We start from the raw sequence: 20,410 nt of genomic DNA on the forward strand, positions 1-20,410 counted from the left end.
TCACTAATTATGCTATAATACCTTTGTTCTTTATGCATAACTAAAAAATATATTAGTGGGTTCTAAGGCTAGGATCAATGCATAGCTCATTCAAAATCAGGACATATTATATGTTTTACATGCTTTGCAACTGATGGTATCTATTCAAGGCAACCAATATCAAAAGAAGGCTTGACCTAGCTGGCTTGGAAGTGATAAAATGGTTATTTTCTAGGCTGGTTTGATAATGCCACTAGGCTTGCATCTAATGCCCTTGAAATGGATATAAACAGGTACAATATAATTAATATGCAACCCAGAGTTTGTTGTGGGTTTGAGTTTTTTGTTGTTGTTGAAAATAAATAAATTTGTACAGTCAATGTTATGCTTTAAATAAGAAGTACACTTTACTCACTATGTAAAATTGTCCCTTAATTATATCCAGCATATTAACTCTAACCTACATTAACTAAATGAACCCTATTTCACATATAAGTACATTTTAAGTACATAATTCTTGAAGAAAAATTAGTGTTCAATGGGTGAAAAGTCCAAAATCAAAGAGGAATAACATATGCTTTTCAGCAATTGTAGCTGACAAGTTCTATCTCATAATATTTTAATGGCTTAGGACAAAAATGAAATGATTTTATTCATTGAACTATATTCATATGATGATTTCAAAGCTAAATGAGTATTAAAAGTATAAGAATCCAATCGTCACGGGTCAGAAAGGACATCAGTATTGTAAACTATTTATGTTTATAGTTGCTTAGACTGGTTCCATCTTCATGTGTAGACAAAAATTTTGCCATACTTATAAAAATCTTTCAAAAGTCTTTCTTCTATGAATTAACAAATTAAATAGGCCTCAGGTGAGAGCATTTAAATTCTATGTGTATAAACTTCTTTCTTTATAAATCACTTAATACTGTCTCTTGAGATTATAAATTTTGCAGAAAGAACAATGTCTTCATGAAGTTCAGATATAATCATTCTTAGTTTAATAATAATTTAAGATGCAAGATATACATTAGTAACAAAGATTATACAGAAAGACACTTTTATAACTCTAAACATAATGTAATAATGCAATTATTTTTACTTCAGCACAACCATGTTTGCTACACGCTATGTATTTAAGTAAAGTGCTTTAGTTAATGGGAAAAGACACAGCATATTGCTAAGCAAGTCTTTGAATCCTGCGCCTGAGATTAGGTCAGAAATACAGAAAATTCATTACATCTGTGAAAGAACTACATACAAAATAATTTGATACTTGAGTCACACGACTAATTGCATACATAGCAAGCCGCACTATTTTCTGACAATACTGATATTCAAACATAATGTTATTAGATCCGTATATTAGAGGCTTACAGATGAACTAATTCTATATTGCATAGGTAAAAATGACATTTACTAAAGTACTCCCAGAAGGTTCTAGATTTCTACTGATGCCTATTTATTCATTTTGCCCAGCAACCCTTAAATAGCAACATATATTTTTAGGTATTTTGAGGGATAGGCTATACTCATGTAACGATGCTAAAAATCGATCTATATGTGGTAATTGAACCTATGACTCTTATCTCAGTACATCTTTCTAACCAATCGTAAGTGTAGCTGAACTACATAATTACTAAAGTGGCTATTTATCTCAGTATGACCAACAGCCTCACTGTCAACCCACTGAAAATTCCATTAACTCAAGGAAATTAATTCATGTCACAAAACAATCCCTAACTTTAAAACAAATTAACACTAGGATGTTACTATCCAGAAAGTAAACTACAGAATATTCTTTCCTCTAAAGTGAATTTTTAAATTTTAAATGACAGATCTGGAATTTCTATAGAGGGTTTTAAATTATGGGCCTTCTCCCTTTACTCATATCTATTTCCTGGGGTAGGAATATGACACAAATAGAGTATGAAACCAAAATTTATAATATTTATATACTAAGAAGAACACGTGGGTTTTCTGCTGAGAGAAAACTAAGGCAGACCATTCAAGGATACTTGGGTATTGATTCTGCTTTCTCCTTGGGCTTTGTCATCTGCTATGGTCTAAATGTTGGTATCCCTGAAAATTTCTTATGTTAAAATCCAATACATACCCAAAGAGATATTACTCAGAAGTTTTGCCTTTGGGAAGTGAGTAAGTCATGAGGGCTCTGTCCTCATGAAAGGAATTAGTGCCCTTATAAAAGAGGCTGAAGGGAGCTGTCCTTCCCTCTATTTCACCATGTAAGGATGTAGTAAGAAGGCACCATCTCTGAAGTAGAGAGCAATTCCTTACAAGACACTGAATCTGCTGGTGCCTTGATCTTGGTGTTCCCTGCCTCCAGAACTGTAAGAAATAATTTCCTAATGATTATTCATTAGAAATATTCTCAAGTATTTTGCTTTAGCAGCCTGAAGAAACTAAGATATCATCACAACAATAACTGACTCCAGAACTAGGACAGCTCCATGCTTTGAGTACCCATACAACCATTCTGTTTTTCACTTTCAGTATAGTATTCAATAAATTATACTTTATTATAAAATAGTTTTGTGTTAGATTTTGCCCAGCTACAGGATAACATAAGTATTCTGAGAACGTTTAAGCTAGGCTAGATTAAGCTATGATATTCAATAGGTTAGTTGTGTAAAATGCATTTTCAATTTATGATACATTTATTAGGATGTAACTTCATTTTAAGTTGAAGAGCATCTGTATAATATTGTATTAAGTGAAATGTCCAATAAAATAGTATGGTTTACATTGATTTTGATTAAAAATAAGAAGTGATAATACATGAAGGATGAAATTATAGGTAAATTTTAGCTCTTTATTTTGCTTATTTATAATTTCTGGTTTTCCAAAAATAAACACGTTAGATAATTGTCCAGTTGCTAAGTGATGAATACTTAAAGAAGTGGTAGAGGATATGAATGAGAAAGAACAAATTAGAGACAGACTTAGGAATAGCATCTGTAAGACTTGGTGACTAAGAGGACAGGTATAATTCAGGGGACAAAAGGAAGAAGTCAAGGAAAAGGTTTCTCCTTTCAATGATTGAGTAGATTACTATTGGTCATAATCAGAAAAGAGAAAGCAACAGGAAGAACATACTTCATTTTATACTCTCGATGGTATCTCACACAGGAAAAACCTAAAGATTGGGAGCACTAAAATTTAAAGAAAGGGGACAGTAGAATTAAATTACCAGAGCAAAATAAACTTAAATGTAACCAAAGGTAAATTAGAAATCACCATATTCCTTTTTTAAAAAGAAGACTGTTATATGACAAGACTTTTATAGTTATGAGTAATTATGTGGAATCACCTAATGCTCATTGCTGGAGATGAGATTTTTCCCCAACACTATGTTCCATAAAAAGGAACCAGAAACCCTTAGACTCTATTTTTAAGAGTATCAAAGTAAAGAATAGGCAGGGCGCGGTGGCTCATGCTTGTAATCCCAGCATTTTGGGAGGCTGGGGCAGTTGGATGACCTGAGATCAGGAGTTTGAGACCAGCCTGGCCAACATGGTGAAACCCCGACTCTACTAAAAATACAAAAATTAACTAGGTGTCATGACATGCGCCTGTAATCCCAGCTACTCAGGAGGCTGAGGCAGGAGAATCGCCTGAACCCAGGAGGCGGAGGTTGGAGTGAGACAAGATCCCACCATGGCACTCCAGCCTGGGTGAAAGAGCAAAACTCTGTCTCAAAAACAAAACAAAGTAATAAATAACTGAGGTGAAGACTTGTGGAAAGTGCCCCAAGATACCAAGATTCTAAAGAGAACACAGTTTTAATGGTAATCTTCTACATGTTTGTCCTGTTTCAGAGGAATGAATAAGAGTTAAAACAGCTGGTATTTCTCTTTTGTCTTTTTTTTTTTAATTTTTTTTTATTATTATACTTTAAGTTCTAGGGTACATCTGCATAACGTGCAGGTTTCTTACATATGTATACTTGTGCCATGTTGGTGTGCTGCACCCATCAACTCGTCAGCACCCATCAACTCGTCATTTACATCAGGTATAACTCCCAATGCAATCCCTCCCCCCTCCCCACTCCCCATGATAGGCCCTGGTGTATGATGATCCCCTACCCGAGTCCAAGTGATCTCATTGTTCAGTTCCCACCTATGAGTGAGAACATGCGGTGTTTGGTTTTCTGTTCTTGCGATAGTTTGCTAAGAATGATGGTTTCCAGCTGCATCCATGTCCATACAAAGGACACAAACACATCCTTTTTTATGGCTGCATAGTATTCCATGGTGTATATGTGCCACATTTTCTTAATCCAGTCTGTCACTGATGGACATTTGGGTTGATTCCAAGTCTTTGTTATTGTGAATAATGCTGCAATAAACATACATGTACATGTGTCTTTGTAGCAGCATGATTTACAATCCTATGGGTATATACCCAGTAATGGGATGGCTGGGTCATATGGTACTTCTAGTTCTAGATCCTTGAGGAATCGCCATACTGTTTCCTGCAATGGTTGAACTAGTTTACAATCCCACCAACAGTGTAAAAGTATTCCTATTTCTCCATATCCTCTCCAGAACCTCTTGTTTCCTGACTTTTTAATGATTGCCATTCTAACTGGTGTGAGATGGTATCTCATTGTGGTTTTGATTTGCATTTCTCTGATGGCCAGTGACGATGAGCATTTTTTCATGTGTCTGTTGGCTGTATGAATATCTTCTTTTGAGAACTGTCTGTTCATATCCTTTGCCCACTTTTTGATGGGGTTGTTTGTTTTTTTCTTGTACATTTGTTTGAGTTCTTTGTAGGTTCTGGATATTAGCCCTTTGTCAGATGAGTAGATTGCAAAAATTTTCTCCCATTCTGTAGGTTGCCTGTTCACTCTGATGGTAGTTTCTTTTGCTGTGCAGAAGCTCTTTAGTTTAATTAGATCCCATGTGTCAATTGGCTTTTGTTATCGTTCCTTTCGGTGTTTTAGACATGAAGTCCTTGCCCATGCCTATGTCCTGAATGGTATTACCTAGGTTTTCTTCTAGGGTGTTTATGGTATTAGGTCTAACATTTAAGTCTCTAATCCATCTTCAATTAATTTTCGTATAAGGAGTAAGGAAAGGATCCAGTTTCAGCTTTCTACTTATGGCTAGCCAATTTTCCCAGCACCATTTATTAAATAGGGAATCCTTTCCCCATTTCTTGTTTCTCTCAGGGTTGTCAAAGATCAGATGGCTGTAGATGTGTGGTATTATTTCTGAGGACTCTGTTCTGTTCCATTGGTCTATATCTCTGTTTTGGTACCAGTACCCTGCTGTTTTGGTTACTGTAGCCTTTAGTATAGTTTGAAGTCAGGTAGTGTGATGCCTTCAGCTTTGTTCTTTTGACTTAGGATTGTCTTGGCAATGCGGGGTCTTTTTTGGTTCCATATGAACTTTAAAGCAGTTTTTTCCAATTCTGTGAAGAAACTCATTGGTAGCTTGATGGGGATGGCATTGAATCTATAAATTACCTTGGGCAGTATGGCCATTTTCACGATATTGATTCTTCCTATCCATGAGCATGGTATGTTCTTCCATTTGTTTGTGTCCTCTTTTATTTCACTGAGCAGTGGTTTGTAGTTCTCCTTGAAGAGGTCCTTCACATCCCTTGTAAGTTGGATTCCTAGGTATTTCATTCTCTTTGAAGCAATTGTGAATGGAAGTTTATTCATGATTTGGCTCTCTGTTTGTCTGTTACTGGTGTATAAGAATGCTTGTGATTTTTGCACATTAATTTTGTATCCTGAGACTTTGCTGAAGTTGCTTATCAGCTTAAGGAGATTTTGGGCTGAGACAATGGGGTTTTCTAAATATACAATCATGTCATCTGCAAACAGGGACAGTTTGACTTCTTCTTTTCCTAACTGAATACCCTTTCTTTCTTTCTCTTGCCTGATTGCCCTAGACAGAACTTCCAACTCTATGTTGAATAGGAGTGGTGAGAGAGGGCATCCCTGTCTTGTGCCAATTTTCAAAGGGAATTTTTCCAGTTTTTGCCCATTCACTATGATATTGGCTGTGGGTTTGTCATAAATAGCTCTTATGATTTTGAAATACGTTCCATCAATACCAAATTTATTGAGCGTTTTTAGCATGAAGGGCTGTTGAATTTTGTCAAAGGCCTTTTCTGCATCTATTGAGATAATCATGTGGTTCTTGTCTTTGGTTCTGTTTATATGCTGGATTATGTTTATTGATTTGCGTATGTTGAACCAGCCTTGCGTCCCAGGGATGAAGCCCACTTGATCATGGTGGATAAGCTTTTTGATGTGCTGCTGGATCCGGTTTGTCAGTATTTTATTGAGGATTTTTGCATCGATGTTCATCAGGGATATTGGTCTAAAATTCTCTTTTTTTGTTGTGTCTCTGCCAGGCTTTGGTATCAGGATGATGTTGGCCTCATAAAATGAGTTAGGGAGGATTCCCGCTTTTTCTATTGATTGGAATAGTTTCAGAAGGAATGCTACCAGCTCCTCCTTGTACCTCTGGTAGAATTCAGCTGTGAATCCATCTGGTCCTGGACTTTTTTTGGTTGGTAGGCTATTAATTATTGCCTCAATTTCAGAGCCTGCTATTGGTCTATTCAGGAATTCAGCTTCTTCCTGGTTTAGTCTTGGGAGAGTGTAAGTGTCCAGGAAATTATCCATTTCTTCTAGATTTTCTAGTTTATTTGCGTAGAGGTGTTTATAGTATTCTCTGATGGTAGTTTGTATTTCTGTGGGGTCGGTGGTGATAACCCCTTTATCATTTTTTATTGCATCTATTTGATTCTTCTCTCTTTTCTTCTTTATTAGTCTTGCTAGCGGTCTATCAATTTTGTTGATCTTTTCAAAAAACCAACTCCTGGATTCATTGATTTTTTGGAGGGTTTTTTGTGTGTCTATCTCCTTCAGTTCTGCTCTGATCTTAGTTATTTCTTGCCTTCTGCTAGCTTTTGAATGTGTTTGCTCTTGCTTCTCTAGTTCTTTTAGTTGTGATGTTAAAGTGTCAATTTTAGATCTTTCCAGTTTTCTCTTGTGGGCATATAGTGCTATAAATTTCCCTCTACACACTGCTTTAAATGTGTCCCAGAGATTCTGATATGTTTTATCTTTGTTCTCATTGGTTTCAAAGAACATCTTTATTTCTGCCTTCATTTCATTATGTACCCAGTAGTTATTCAGGAGCAGGTTATTCAGTTTCCATGTAGTTGAGCGGTTTTGATTGAGTTTCTTAGTCCTGAGTTCTAATTTGATTGCACTGTGGTCTGAGAGACAGTTTGTTATAATTTCTGTTCTTGTACATTTGCTGAGGAGTGCTTTACTTCCAATTATGTGGTCAATTTTGGTTTAAGTGTGATGTGGTGCTGAGTAGAATGTATATTCTGTTGATTTGGGGTGGAGAGTTCTGTAGATGTCTATTAGGTCTGCTTGCTGCAGAGATGAGTTCAATTCCTGGATATCCTTGTTAACTTTCTGTCTCATTGATCTGTCTAATGTTGACAGTGGGGTGTTGAAGTATCTCATTATTATTGTATGGGAGTTTAAGTCTCTTTGTAAGTCTCTAAGGACTTCCTTTATGAATCTGGGTGCTCCTGTATTGGGTGCATATATATTTAGGATAGTTAGCTCTTCCTGTTGAATTGATCCCTTTACCATTATGTAATGGCCCTCTTTGTCTCTTTTGATCTTTGATGGTTTAAAGTCTGTTTTACCAGAGACTAGTATTGCAACCCCTGCTTTTTTTTGTTCTCCATTTGCTTGGTAGATCTTCCTCCATCACTTTATTTTGAGTCTATGTATGTCTCTGCATGTGCGATGGGTCTCCTGAATACAGCAGACTGATGGGTCTTGACTCTTTATCCAGTTTGCCAGTCTGTGTCTTTTCATTGGACCATTTAGTCCATTTACATTTAAGGTTAATATTGTTATGTGTGAATGTGATCCTGCCATTATGATATTAACTGGTTATTTTGCTCATTAGTTGATGCAGTTTCTTCCTAGCCTCGATGGTCTTTACATTTTGGCATGTTTTTGCAATGGCTGGTACCGGTTGTTCCTTTCCATGTTGAGTGCTTCCTTCAGGGTCTCTTGTAAGGCAGGCCTAGTGGTGACAAAATCTCTAAGCATTTGTTTATCTGTAAAGGATTTTATTTCTCCTTCACTTATGAAACTTAGTTTGGCTGGATATGAAATTCTAGGTTGAAAATTCTTTTCTTTAAGAATGTTGAATATTGGCCCCCACTCTCTTCTGGCTTGTAGAGTTTCTGCCGAGAGATCTGCTGTTAGTCTGATGGGCTTCCCTTTGTGGGTAACCCGACCTTTCTCTCTGGCTGCCCTTAAGATTTTTTCCTTCATTTCAACTTTGGTGAATCTGGCAATTATGTGTCTTGGAGTTGCTCTTCTCGAGGAGTATCTTTGTGGCGTTCTCTGTATTTCCTCAATTTGAATGTTGGCCTGCACTACTAGGTTGGGGAAGTTCTCCTGGATGATATCCTGAAGAGTGTCTTCCAAGTTGGTTCCATTTCCCCCCTTACTTTCAGGCACCCCAATCAGACGTAGATTTGGTCTTTTTACATAATCTTGCAGGTTTGCTCATTTCTTTTTCTTCTTTTTTCTTTTGGTTTCTCTTCTCGCTTCATTTCGTTCATTTGATCCTCAATCGCTGATACTCTTTCTTCCAGTTGGTCGAGTCGGTTACTGAAGCTTGTGCATTTGTCACGTATTTCTCGTGTCATGGTTTTCATCTCTTTCATTTTGTTTATGACCTTCTCTGCATTAATTTCTCTAGCCATCAATTCTTCCACTTTTTTTTCAAGATTTTTAGTTTCTTTGCGCTGGGTACGTAATTCCTCCTTTAGCTCTGAGAAGTTTGATGGACTGAAGCCTTCTTCTCTCATCTCGTCAAAGTCATTCTCCGTCAAGCTTTGATGTGTTGCTGGCGATGAGCTGCGCTCCTTTGCCGGGGGAGATGCGCTCTTATTTTTTGAATTTCCAGCTTTTCTGCCCTGCTTTTTCCCCATCTTTGTGGTTTTATCTGCCGCTGGTCTTTGATGATGATGGTGACGTACTGATGGGGTTTTGGTGTAGGTGTCCTTCCTGTTTGATAGTTTTCCTTCTAACCGTCAGGACCCTCAGCTGTAGGTCTGTGTGAGATTGCTTGAGGTCCACTCCAGACCCTGTTTGCCTGGGTGTCAGCAGCAGAGGCTGCAGAAGATAGAATATTGCTGAACAGCGAGTGTACCTGTCTGATTCTTGCTTTGGAGGCTTCCTCTCAGGGGTGTACTCCACCCTGTGAGGTGTGGGGTGTCAGACTGCCCCTAGTGGGGTATATCTCCCAGTTAGGCTACTCAGGGGTCAGGGACCCACTTGAGCAGGCAGTCTGTCCCTTCTCAGATCTCAACCTCTGTGTTGGGAGATCCACTGCTCTCTTCAAAGCTGTCAGACAGAGTCGTTTGCGTCTGCAGAGGTTTCTGCTGCTTTTGTTGTTGTTTACTGTGCCCTGTCCCCAGAGGTGGAGTCTACAGAGACAGGCAGGTTTCCTTGAGCTGCTGTGAGCTCCACCCAGTTCGAGCTTCCCAGCGGCTTTGTTTACCTACTTAAGCCTCAGCAATGGCGGGCGCCCCTCCCCCAGCCTCGCTGCTGCCTTGCCGCGAGATTGCAGACTGCTGTGCTAGCAATGAGGGAGGCTCCGTGGGCGTGGGACCCTCCCGACCAGGTGTGGGATATAATCTCCTGGTGTGCCTGTTTGCTTAAAGCGCAGTATTGGGGTGGGAGTTACCCGATTTTCCACGGTTGTGTGTCTCAGTTCCCCTGGCTAGCAAAACGGATTCCCTTTCCCCTTGTGCTTCCCAGGTGAGGTGATGCCTCGCCCTGCTTCAGCTCTCGCTGGTCCGGCTGCAGCAGCTGACCAGCACCGATTGTCTGGCACTCTCTAGTGAGATGAACCCAGTACCTCAGTTGAAAATGCAGAAATCACCGGTTTTCTGTGTCGCTCGCGCTGGGAGTTGGAGACTGGAGCTGTTCCTATTCGGCCATCTTGCTCCACCCCCCCCGACATTAGAACTTTTTTCTCAGCACTTCTTTTTACTTTATTCAGAATAAGTAATGTTAATTTAAAAAATGGTTTCAGAAAACAAATGCACAAGCAGATAACTGAATACAAATAAACTTGTTTGCTAATTTAGAAAACATAGCTGTTCCCTTAAAACGAAATTCCTTTAGGAGTCACTAAATTTACTTGCATGCATATAAAAGTGATTCAAAATAACAATGTTGATTAAAAAATCAATAAAATTTCTAAAAAATATAGCAACATGCCATACTCAGGTAAAAACTGGTAAAACCAAGCAAATTGCTACCTAGGTAGAGGTAGTGTTCTAGTTTTGCTCACCAAGACTGTTTAGACAGTTCCAGAAAAAAAGAAAAGAAAAAAAAGCAATGCTTAGTAGTGTCTCAGATTTTAATTTGTGTTCTCTTAAGTTTCTCAGAAATAAGTGAACTTCTGGAATTAGCATTATGTTTCCTACATATGCCAATACTAATCTTTAAGAACCACAGATTCTATGAATATAATTTTCATACATAAGAAAACCCAAAACGGAAACAATGTACTTACCCTCTCCACTGATTATATCAGGTTTGGCTTTCATCATTTTGCAAAATTGTCTTCGGCAGTTTACTATCCATTCAGTTTGTTTATCAGATATTTTGAGGCATAATAAAAGCTTGCCAAGATCATTGTCTAATCAGAAAGATAACATATTATTATAATAAGACATGCTAGATATACTGAAAAATTATTAATGTTAACTATGTAAACATTGAAAATTCCATATGGAATACATATGGCTTTCAAAGGGAAACAGATATTCTTCTGTAATTACATCTTATACCATTAATTGTCTGTTACATGTATTACAAGTTCACAACAATGAATTACTAAATTATTAAAAGCTCATAAAATGGATTGTGATTTGTAACCATAATTCTTGAATAGCCTTTTTCTTATATGAATATGGCTCATTACTGAGTATCTGTTTTAATAGACAGCATGAATCTTAAAATTTCGTTATGTAGACTGACAGGAACACTAAACTCATTCCTCAGGTACTTTCAGATACAATTTTTTATTTACTTCTTTAAAAGCAAAAAGAAAGTGTAAAAAATCTTTAGTCAATCATTTAGTTATTCATCTTGGAAAAAAATCTGCTGATGAAGGGGTTAAAATATGCTATTCTGGCATCTTGATTATTTAAATTGAAGACATTTGAAAAACAGCAAGTGCAAGATCATGTTAACCTTCCTGGTGTTTCTCTAAGAAGAAAATGAAATTCTTATGTGAAAGACACTCTCTACACTAGAAGAAAAGACAACATATTTACCTTCAAGGATGAGAAGTTGAGACCACAGAGTACTTTGCAAACCTTATTAAAATGACTTCTCTTTTAAGCTTCCCACATAATTTAGTCACAGTTTCACAGTTTATTATTCTTTGTTCAACTCAGTATACAGGTAACTGCTTCTTTGAGTCCTCATTTCCCTATGAGAACTCTCATGCCACATAAAACTTGTATTATGCTTTTCTCCTGTTAATCTGTTATTTCAATTTAATTATCAGATCCTGCTGGGATCCAAAGAGGATGGAGGTAGAGATTTTCTGCGCATAAACTGAAGATAATGAATAGGGCTAAGGAAACTATTTATTGCTAAAATATAACTTTTCTTCTAAGTGAACTCATGAATACATAGCAGATTCCATTTAATTACGTAGCTTTAAAGGTACTTATACCCATGAGATTTTATTTAATAAAAATTAATGAATAATATGGTAAATGAACATTTAAGTGTTGTTAAAAAAGATATATGCATATGTATTCATATAGACATATACATATGTAAAAATTCAAAGGAGACAAAAGAGGCAAAGATGTTCTCTTATTTTCTAGAATAAAATGGGAGAATCAGTAGCCAAGTTAATTCATAACTTTTTCTTTACCACTTCTCTTGAAAGAGATTTTGGGGATAAAAAGAGAACAAGAACCTTTTGGAATTATTTAAAGGTTTAATTGTTTCTGCTCTAAATTAGGGTATGGGAACATTAACACTACAAAATCATCTACCTAATCTCTATTTTAGGTTACTTAATCCCACTAGGAAGATACCAGTGGTCAACCTGATACTTGAGAGGGTTTCAGCTAACAATGTCTGTCTTTTTTCTTAAAAAAGAAAATTATAATGATGAAAGCAAGTCTTTATCCTTCCAGGTTTTAAAAATCAAATAAGCTTTCCAGCATAATACAACTATTTAAATTTAACTTTTCAGCCCAATTTTTATAAAATTCCATTTACTACATACAGAAGTCCTCCTATGTGGATAAAGACAATATCACTGCCCTCATGAAATGCACATGTCATATATATGCATGTACATGTGTGTATATACATATAAACAAACAGATGATAATATTGTAATCAAGGCATGTCACTCCTGTGATCTAAAATTTCAGTGTTATTTAGCCCTAAGAAAAGTGCTACGTATTACTGGCATGATCCTCATGATTATCATACATAAAATCACAATTTTTGTAGTTATTTCCCTATTTGACATTTAGGTCAGAAAAAGCCTTTTTATATCAAAGCTACACACATACTCTCTCATACAAACACATGAATACACAGATACATACACCAAACACATGTGGACTCACATAAATACATAAAGCAAAAAGTTGTTCTGTTGAAAGCATATGTAATTCTGATATTCAGCACTAATCTACTGTCTTTGAATACCAAGACTACAATGATACATTTCACAAATAGCCTCAGTCAGAAGCAATAACTAGAGAAAAATTATCAAGCATTAAATCAAAAGAGAAAATGATTCTTTTTAATAAAAACACTTAAAACTATAAACTCATAAAATTTCAACAGAGCTAATAATTTTATTGAAAACTATGTTATTGCTAACAAAAAATTTTTAATGTTAAATGTATCTTGACAAGAATTAGGTAAAGACTTAATTCAACATTATTGAAATTGAATTTTTATTGTTTTCATTTAAAATATCCACATTACATATTCCCAAGAACAAAATACCTAGAGCCTAATAAGAAATACTAGTGACACACGATTGCAAAGAAAATGCAATTTTTTCATCTTTGTTTCCTCCTCTATTTTCTTCTTCTACTCATGTGTAACTCCATCTTTTACCTCCTTCAAACAAAGGATGTTACTACCTCCTTCAGAGGACATCCATACAGCCCTTTCATAGGCTATCTGCTATTTATAATTCTGTTTTCTTTTTACTCTTCCCTCCTCTTGCTCTCCATTCTCTCTCCTTTCACACTTGCTATTCTGTTTTGCTTTCTCATCATCTCATTCTAAGGAAAAGAACACAAGGCATTATAATTGTAAACAGCACCGAGGCAGCATATGTGGTACGCGCCTGAATCTACCAGTTGGTAGACAGCCTGAAGGACCCAGTTCAGATAGCTGGAAATTGGATTTGAGGCAATAAAGAAATGCTGAGCTGAAAACAGGCTGACTAAAAGACTGTTAGAGAGGCAGCTTTGTACCCTGCATTATAATTCTGGCTACTCTTCCCCCAGCCATCATAGAGAGTATATGCTTTACAGTTTGCATTCCTCAAAGTTAAAAATATGAAGTGATGTGATATGGTTTTAACTGAAAAACATGTATTATCTGTGACTGAGTTTGAGGGGAACAATAAATAACTCCTTTATCTTCTCCAAATCTGGGACCAACTGAGAAGCCAACAGGTATAGATAAACAGAGTTCAAAGTTATCAGTGTTAGTATACAAACAGCTAAATTAAGCATCATTGCTTGCATCTACTGCCATATGGCGTTGTAGATATCTTCCCTGAACTGAATACCATAAATCTATTCAGCCATAGACAGACAGAGACAATCAAAGGCCTCTCCTGACTCTTCTTGCTAGAAAAAGTGCAAAAATAAAAGTGGCTAAATTAAAAGTGCAGCCTACAAGTAGGCTAGCCCACGACCTTCTATTCCTTCTTCCAGATTTACTTATCAACCATTCCTCTTAACTTACGCAGAATGAGTAAGGAAGTCCAGGGAGAGGCCAATGGTATTACTCTAGCAAAGGCCCTTTGATATAGAGACATGAGGTAAGGGAAAATGAAAGCTCCTCCATAATAGATATTTTAGGCATATGACAATTCTAAATTAGTGACTGTGAGTATAATATGAATAATACATAGAATTCCATATTTCCCAAAATTTATACATGGAACATTTCTATATTTATAATCAGGAAAAAAAGAATATTTTAAAAAGTTTTGCCTCTGGCCACGATGGAGGAACTAGGAATAGACTTGCCTTCTGCTGTAAACAACCAGACTGGATAAAATATATCAAACAACTGTTTTCAGACATTAGCCAATGGGCAGTGCAGGATTGTAATGTTTGAGAAAAGGGAAACCAATCAGGTGAGCTTTATGATTGTCCACTATCTTCTTGGAGGTTTTGTTGAATTAAGGAGACAGATGTCAGATTTCAAAGAGATTAAAGAGGCGAAAATTTGTGGAATAGAATACTGGAGAGAAAGAGCTCTAGCAAACTGGTTAACTATTTGTCAAGTTGCCTGCTGATTGATCAGCTGTGGAGACTAAGCGTGAAATTTCACAAGGCTGAGCAAGCAACAGCTGGGGGATATAAACTGAATAATTCCCAGAGCACACCTAGAGTTACAAGATGTCCAAGTTCCAAACAGAGTGGAGAGTACTAGTTAATTACCTGGGTTTTCCACAGAGGTCCCAGAAAGGTCATACCTTGGTAACAGGTAAAATTAGTCATAAAGGAAGGCAATTATACATCCACCCTAACAAAAAAATGGAAGTCCTGAAAGTAAAGTTGATCCACAAGTAACTTAGCTGCCTGCCAAAAAAATGTCCACCACTCCTTAAAGAAAGACAATAAAATCTAGCACTCAGTGTAAATAAGGTCTAATGCCCTCAAAAACTCCACTAACATGACGAAAAAGGAAGAATGTGACTCACAACTTGAAGATACATCAACTAACAGATTAACAGATACAGACTCACCAAAGACTGAAATTAGCAAGGACATAAAAGCAATTATTTTTAGGGATTTGAAGAAAATACAAACCAAAGGTAGATGTTTAAACAAACTGTAGTTTTTCAACACTGCCATCTCAGTAAAAAGAGACAACTGAATGGGACATGCAACAATCTGGGTCAATCTCAAAACCATTATGCTAAAAGAAAGGAAACAGGTACAAAGAATGTATCCTATGTAATTCTATTTGTATGAAATGCTGAAACAGGAAAAACTAATCTTATAGCAGTGGTTCTCAAGTGGACATGGTTTTGCTCCCCAGGGAACACTTGGCAATGTCTATAGACATTTCTGATTGTCACAACTGAGAAGAGAGAGGGAGAGTTTTATTGGCATGAAGTGGATTGGAGCCAGGGATGCTGCTAAAAAATCCTACAATGCACAGGACAATCCCCCCCGGCAAAGGAAAGCAAATTACCCAAAACATTAATACTGCTAAGATTGAGAAGCCCTGACTTATAGTAAAGAAAAAAGTTAATGGTAGCATGCAAGTGGGTGGAGAGAAGCTGACTGCAAAAGATACAGGGAATTAATGTGGGATCATGAAAAAATGTTCTACATTTGATTATGGTGGTGGTTATCTTTGTATAAATATTTCTAAATATTCAAACTCCTTTCTTAAAACAGATGCATTCTGTTGTATACAGAAATTTTATTATATACACATGTGTATGGAAACAAGAATGTGTATAATTAAAAGTTACTTAAGTGTTTGAAATTAAGCATACTAGTACGTTACTAAAATATGAGCAGTTATAGTTCATAATTTGTTATAAAGTCTGTATCAGAACTCACTGAGCTTTAACTAAAAGTATATGAATGTGTAAAATGATTCACTTACAAGAACTCTAATGACTATATTATGGTAAAGTGTTTTAAAGTATACATTTTAAAACTCCTCATTAATATGTCCTGATATGAGGTTCTGACTGTTTTCTGAGTGAAATACAGGCTCCTGTAATGAAATGAACATTCACTTATTAGGACTAAATAAGAAAGCAATTTATATTTTCTAGGTGATTAAATATAATAATCCCTTTTAAATTCACAATGCTTTATTTTTATAGCAACCATGTCTACATTCCTCTAAGAGTACAATATTATTTCTAGAGACAGAGTATAATAAACGATGTCTCAGTATATCCATTCTATATCCAGTTATGATAAAGTCACCATGGAAAACTACCAGTTTGTTTTCCCAAGAAAGGCTTGAAGTATCTAATGAGTAAGGTAGAGAAAGAAACAGTCTTCTTCTCTATATTCTTTAAGACCACTATGATTTATAGACAACTATTAAAAAAAAAAAAAAAAAACTACTTTAATCTCTATCTTTACCACCACTGAGGAAAAGGAAAACAAAAAAGAAAACATCAAGTTTCAAGTTTAAAAAGTTGATTGATGATAGTTGAAAATATTTCAAAAACTCTGAAATTCTTTGTTAGGGTAAGCATTATAATCTTTTTATATTTGGGGATATTATATAATTATTTTCTCAGGTCATATAGGAACAAAGATTATATAAAAAATGTAAGATTATTATAGATAATGTAGAAAGAGAGACTATACAGAAAGAATAACTGTATAGTTCTTTCATTTCAAGGGGAGCAAAACAGTAAGGTCAATATAAATATAAAGGAAAACATGCAATCTACACAGAAAACGTTTAATAATTTATTTCTAGGATGTCAGTCACTAATTTTGATGTGCTTACTTATAACTGACATTTCAAAAGGGAGAAAAAGTAAAATAAAGACTTCATAAACTAGAAAGAGATTCCTAGGCTTAATTTAGATAGACAACCTTGTATTATCCTGAAGTTTATTTTTGTGTTTCTACTTACTTTCTCTTCCTCCATTTAGACTGATGCAGTCAGCATTTCACTTTATTACCATAATAAGCAAGGAAAAACCTTGGAGTGGTCTCTGAGAAGCAATTCTACAGAAAAGTAATACAAGGAATTTAGGTATCATTCCATCTATAAATTTGGGCGTATCCAAATTCTGACGAGTCTCTATTTTGTGTGAACAGCTGTGGATTAAGGTATGTCATCTATATCTTTAACATAGAGTATTCCTTATTTTGGATTTATCATCCCACTTTTGCTTTTCATTAATATTTGATAACTAAGTATTTACTATAGGAGAAATTGGTGGAAATAAACAAATGAAGAATTAGTCTTCCCTTGTCATCCTACTATCTATTTTCTCTGCTATAGATAAGCGTTTCAAATATGACAGTAAAAATACATGAAAACTAAGTTTTACTTATCAAACGAAAATACTTATTCTGATTTTCTAGTCATCTCAATAGCTGCAGCTCAAGATTTACTACAGAGGGGAAAATCCATAATCTCAGTCATACTACCAGCTTCCTTAGTTCATAGGTTGACGTCAAATAAAAGTCAATTACCTTTATCTGCAGAAAATAAATCTTAATTCCAAGGTTAGAAACAATAAGAAAAGAAAAAAGCATGAGAAAATGTCTGACTTGACATAAAGGCCTAGATAAATATTTGATAAAAGACTATATCAACAAAAAGTATTTATAGACTAACTATATGTGTAAGACAGAATACAAAAGGCTTTTAAAATAAGCACACACAATACCTATCATCATGTTATAGTACACTTTATATAGTACCATATTATCTTTCAAAGAATTTTTACTCATGCCTAGGGAATTCTATTTTATTGGGGGAGAATTAGTAATCCTAAAGTTTACATAATTCATCACACTTGCAAAGGCAATCCAGTCCAGTCATTTGTTAAATAGGCAATTTTCATTATTTTATCAAAATGCAATTGTAATTACAGTCCATCTCATTCTCCCCTTTTCTCTCTTGAAAGTTTATTTCCACATACTATGTAGGTAATATTCCAATTTTAAATCTTTACTACTAGAATTGGAGAATGGATTGCCATCAATTTGTAAATGAAATGGCAATAAATTCATCAGGGACATGAACAGAGACTTTAATTTCTGAAAAGGCAGAAAGTATCAGCAAGAATCAACACCAGTGAATAAGGATACATATCCGATAAGAACAAGAAAAATTGTTAAACCAAATCAGTATAGACTAATGAAAACTATCTTGTTAAATTAAGGATATTGTTCTAGTGAAAAAAATAGACATTTGTAGTTAAGAAGGCTATATTTCAACATCTTTTAATGGAAAAAGAAACTTAATATCAGCATAAGACAATAAAATACGTAGGCATCCTAAGATTATAATTATAAAACCCAAGAGCTTTTTTACTCACTCACTGAACGCTGCATAGCTCCAGAGACACAGAATATGGTATTCTTGTTCTTTGGCCCCATCTCTAATTTAGAAATGTTACCTATCATTAGTTTTGTTATTAACCAAAACACATTGCAATAATTTTCTAACTGTTCTATAAATGGTACTTTGCAATGATAAAATATTCAAAATAAACTTTATAAATAGTAATAGCTACAAAAGGAAAACTTTTTCCATTCTCTAAAATATTAATGCATTAACATTGCCAGGGGTTTGTATTTTCACTTGTCTATTTTTATAAAGTGCCAAAACTATGCAAATAATATAGATGCAATATAGTGACTTAGCCTTATGGTCTTTACCTAAGAGCATAATATGGTTTTCAAGGACATTTGACTCATACATAGAACCCAATGATTCAAGACATATTTTATACTGAATTCATTCAGAGCTGAAAATTTACAAATGATGAAAAACAAGTTCTAACTAGAATTCGCTTCTGTTTTATATAATATAAACCTCCCCCCACCCTGCTTTCATTTAATTTGTAGTAAAAAAAAAAAAGTTACTTTGGGTTGGGGCAAGAAAAATATACTATAGAGGGATATTTATATCTTACATATTATTAACTTTAAAATGATCTGTTTTCTCATAGAGGAATAATATCATCTGAAACTATCTGGCTACAAGTATTGGAATGATCTGACTATAAAGATTTTAATATTACTTGGTATATTACATTAAAAGAAATGATTACAACATATAACTTATTCTTTTATATAGTATTTGAAAGAGAATGTTTTACCAGGCAGAAAATCAGTTTCCTATCAGATAAGCAGAAATGTGACGGAGGAAGCAGTCAAGTAAGATACTGAAGCTATAAAAGACTAAATTTGAAGTAATCACAGACTAAAAGGCTGTACATTTTTTAGTTATTTTTTTCAACTGTGAAAAAATAGGAAGTAATGCTAACAATGCACACCTTTTATGTGCCATAAAAATGTAAAGTACCACTTGCTAAGTGATGAAATAACTATAATACAAGTGTCTACTTCACCAATAATATATACCCAAGTCTAATTCAAGCAGCTTTCCAACTGGAAACTTTTGTATACTCTAGAACATGAGTCAAATCAGAAGTTATTCCAAATATGAGTAAAATTTCCTAAATTTATTTAGATTAGCCTGAACAAAAGTTTTAATGTCCAGTGACAAAGTCAAAGAGACAGCTTGATAATGGAAAAAATACAGGAGGAAGAAGTCCAACATTGATTTACTCTTTCATCCAATAAATATTTATGTACTGCCTACTACCTAAGGGAACAGCATCTTTGCTTCATAGAAATTACATTTTAGGGTAGTAGACAATAAATAATACATAAGCTCACTGTAAGGCATAAATACTCTTAGAGAAATAAACAAAGGTCCAGAGAGATAAATAAGCAAGAGAAGAAACATATTTTAGGTAAGGTGGAGGTAACTTCTCTGAAGAAGTGACATTTAGACTAAGTTCAAAAGGTTTAAACAGAACTACCAATGGGAAGAGTAGGAATTAGTATTCCAGGAAAAGGGAGTATCAGGAACAAAGGATCAAAGGCATAAGCCTAATGTCTATAAGAAACTTGTGTCTAGAATAAATAAAGTGCTCTTACAACTCAATTATTAAAAGACAACTAAATTAAAAAATGGCCACAGTGATGGAACAGTCACTTCTCAAAGGAAGATACCAAATGGCCAATAAGCACATGGAAAGTCATCAGCAAAATACAAATCAAAATCACAATGAGATACCACTTCATAGCCACTGGAATAGTTAGATCAAAAGACCAGATGAAGAGATATAGAAAATAATTTATGTCAGCTGCTCAAATGATTAAACATAGATTATCATATAATCAAGCAATTCCATTCTAGGTATACTGAAGAGAAATGAAATGCATGTTCACACATTAACTTAGGCATGAATGTGTAGGAGTTCGGTCAGGGTGGTGGGAAAAGTTGTAAAAACAAAAGTTATAGCAAAGACACAGACTTTCTTAAAAAGCCAGAGGTTTTGCAAAAGCT

At 35.1% G+C, this 20,410-nt stretch overlaps 1 protein-coding gene across 2 annotated transcripts in view; it reads right to left on the reverse strand.

Moving 5' to 3' along the window:
- Window positions 1-20,410, reverse strand: part of TBC1D32 (TBC1 domain family member 32) — a 235,716-nt gene that overhangs the window by 46,373 nt on the left and 168,933 nt on the right. For both annotated transcript variants that reach the window (XM_025382902.1, XM_025382901.1), the window contains one exon: window positions 10,602-10,727. In XM_025382902.1, coding sequence (XP_025238687.1) covers window positions 10,602-10,727 — 126 coding nt within the window. The remainder of the gene's footprint in view (window positions 1-10,601; window positions 10,728-20,410) is intronic.

Source organism: Theropithecus gelada, chromosome 4 (genome assembly GCF_003255815.1).
Source record: "Theropithecus gelada isolate Dixy chromosome 4, Tgel_1.0, whole genome shotgun sequence".
Taxonomy (NCBI): Eukaryota; Metazoa; Chordata; class Mammalia; order Primates; family Cercopithecidae; genus Theropithecus; species Theropithecus gelada.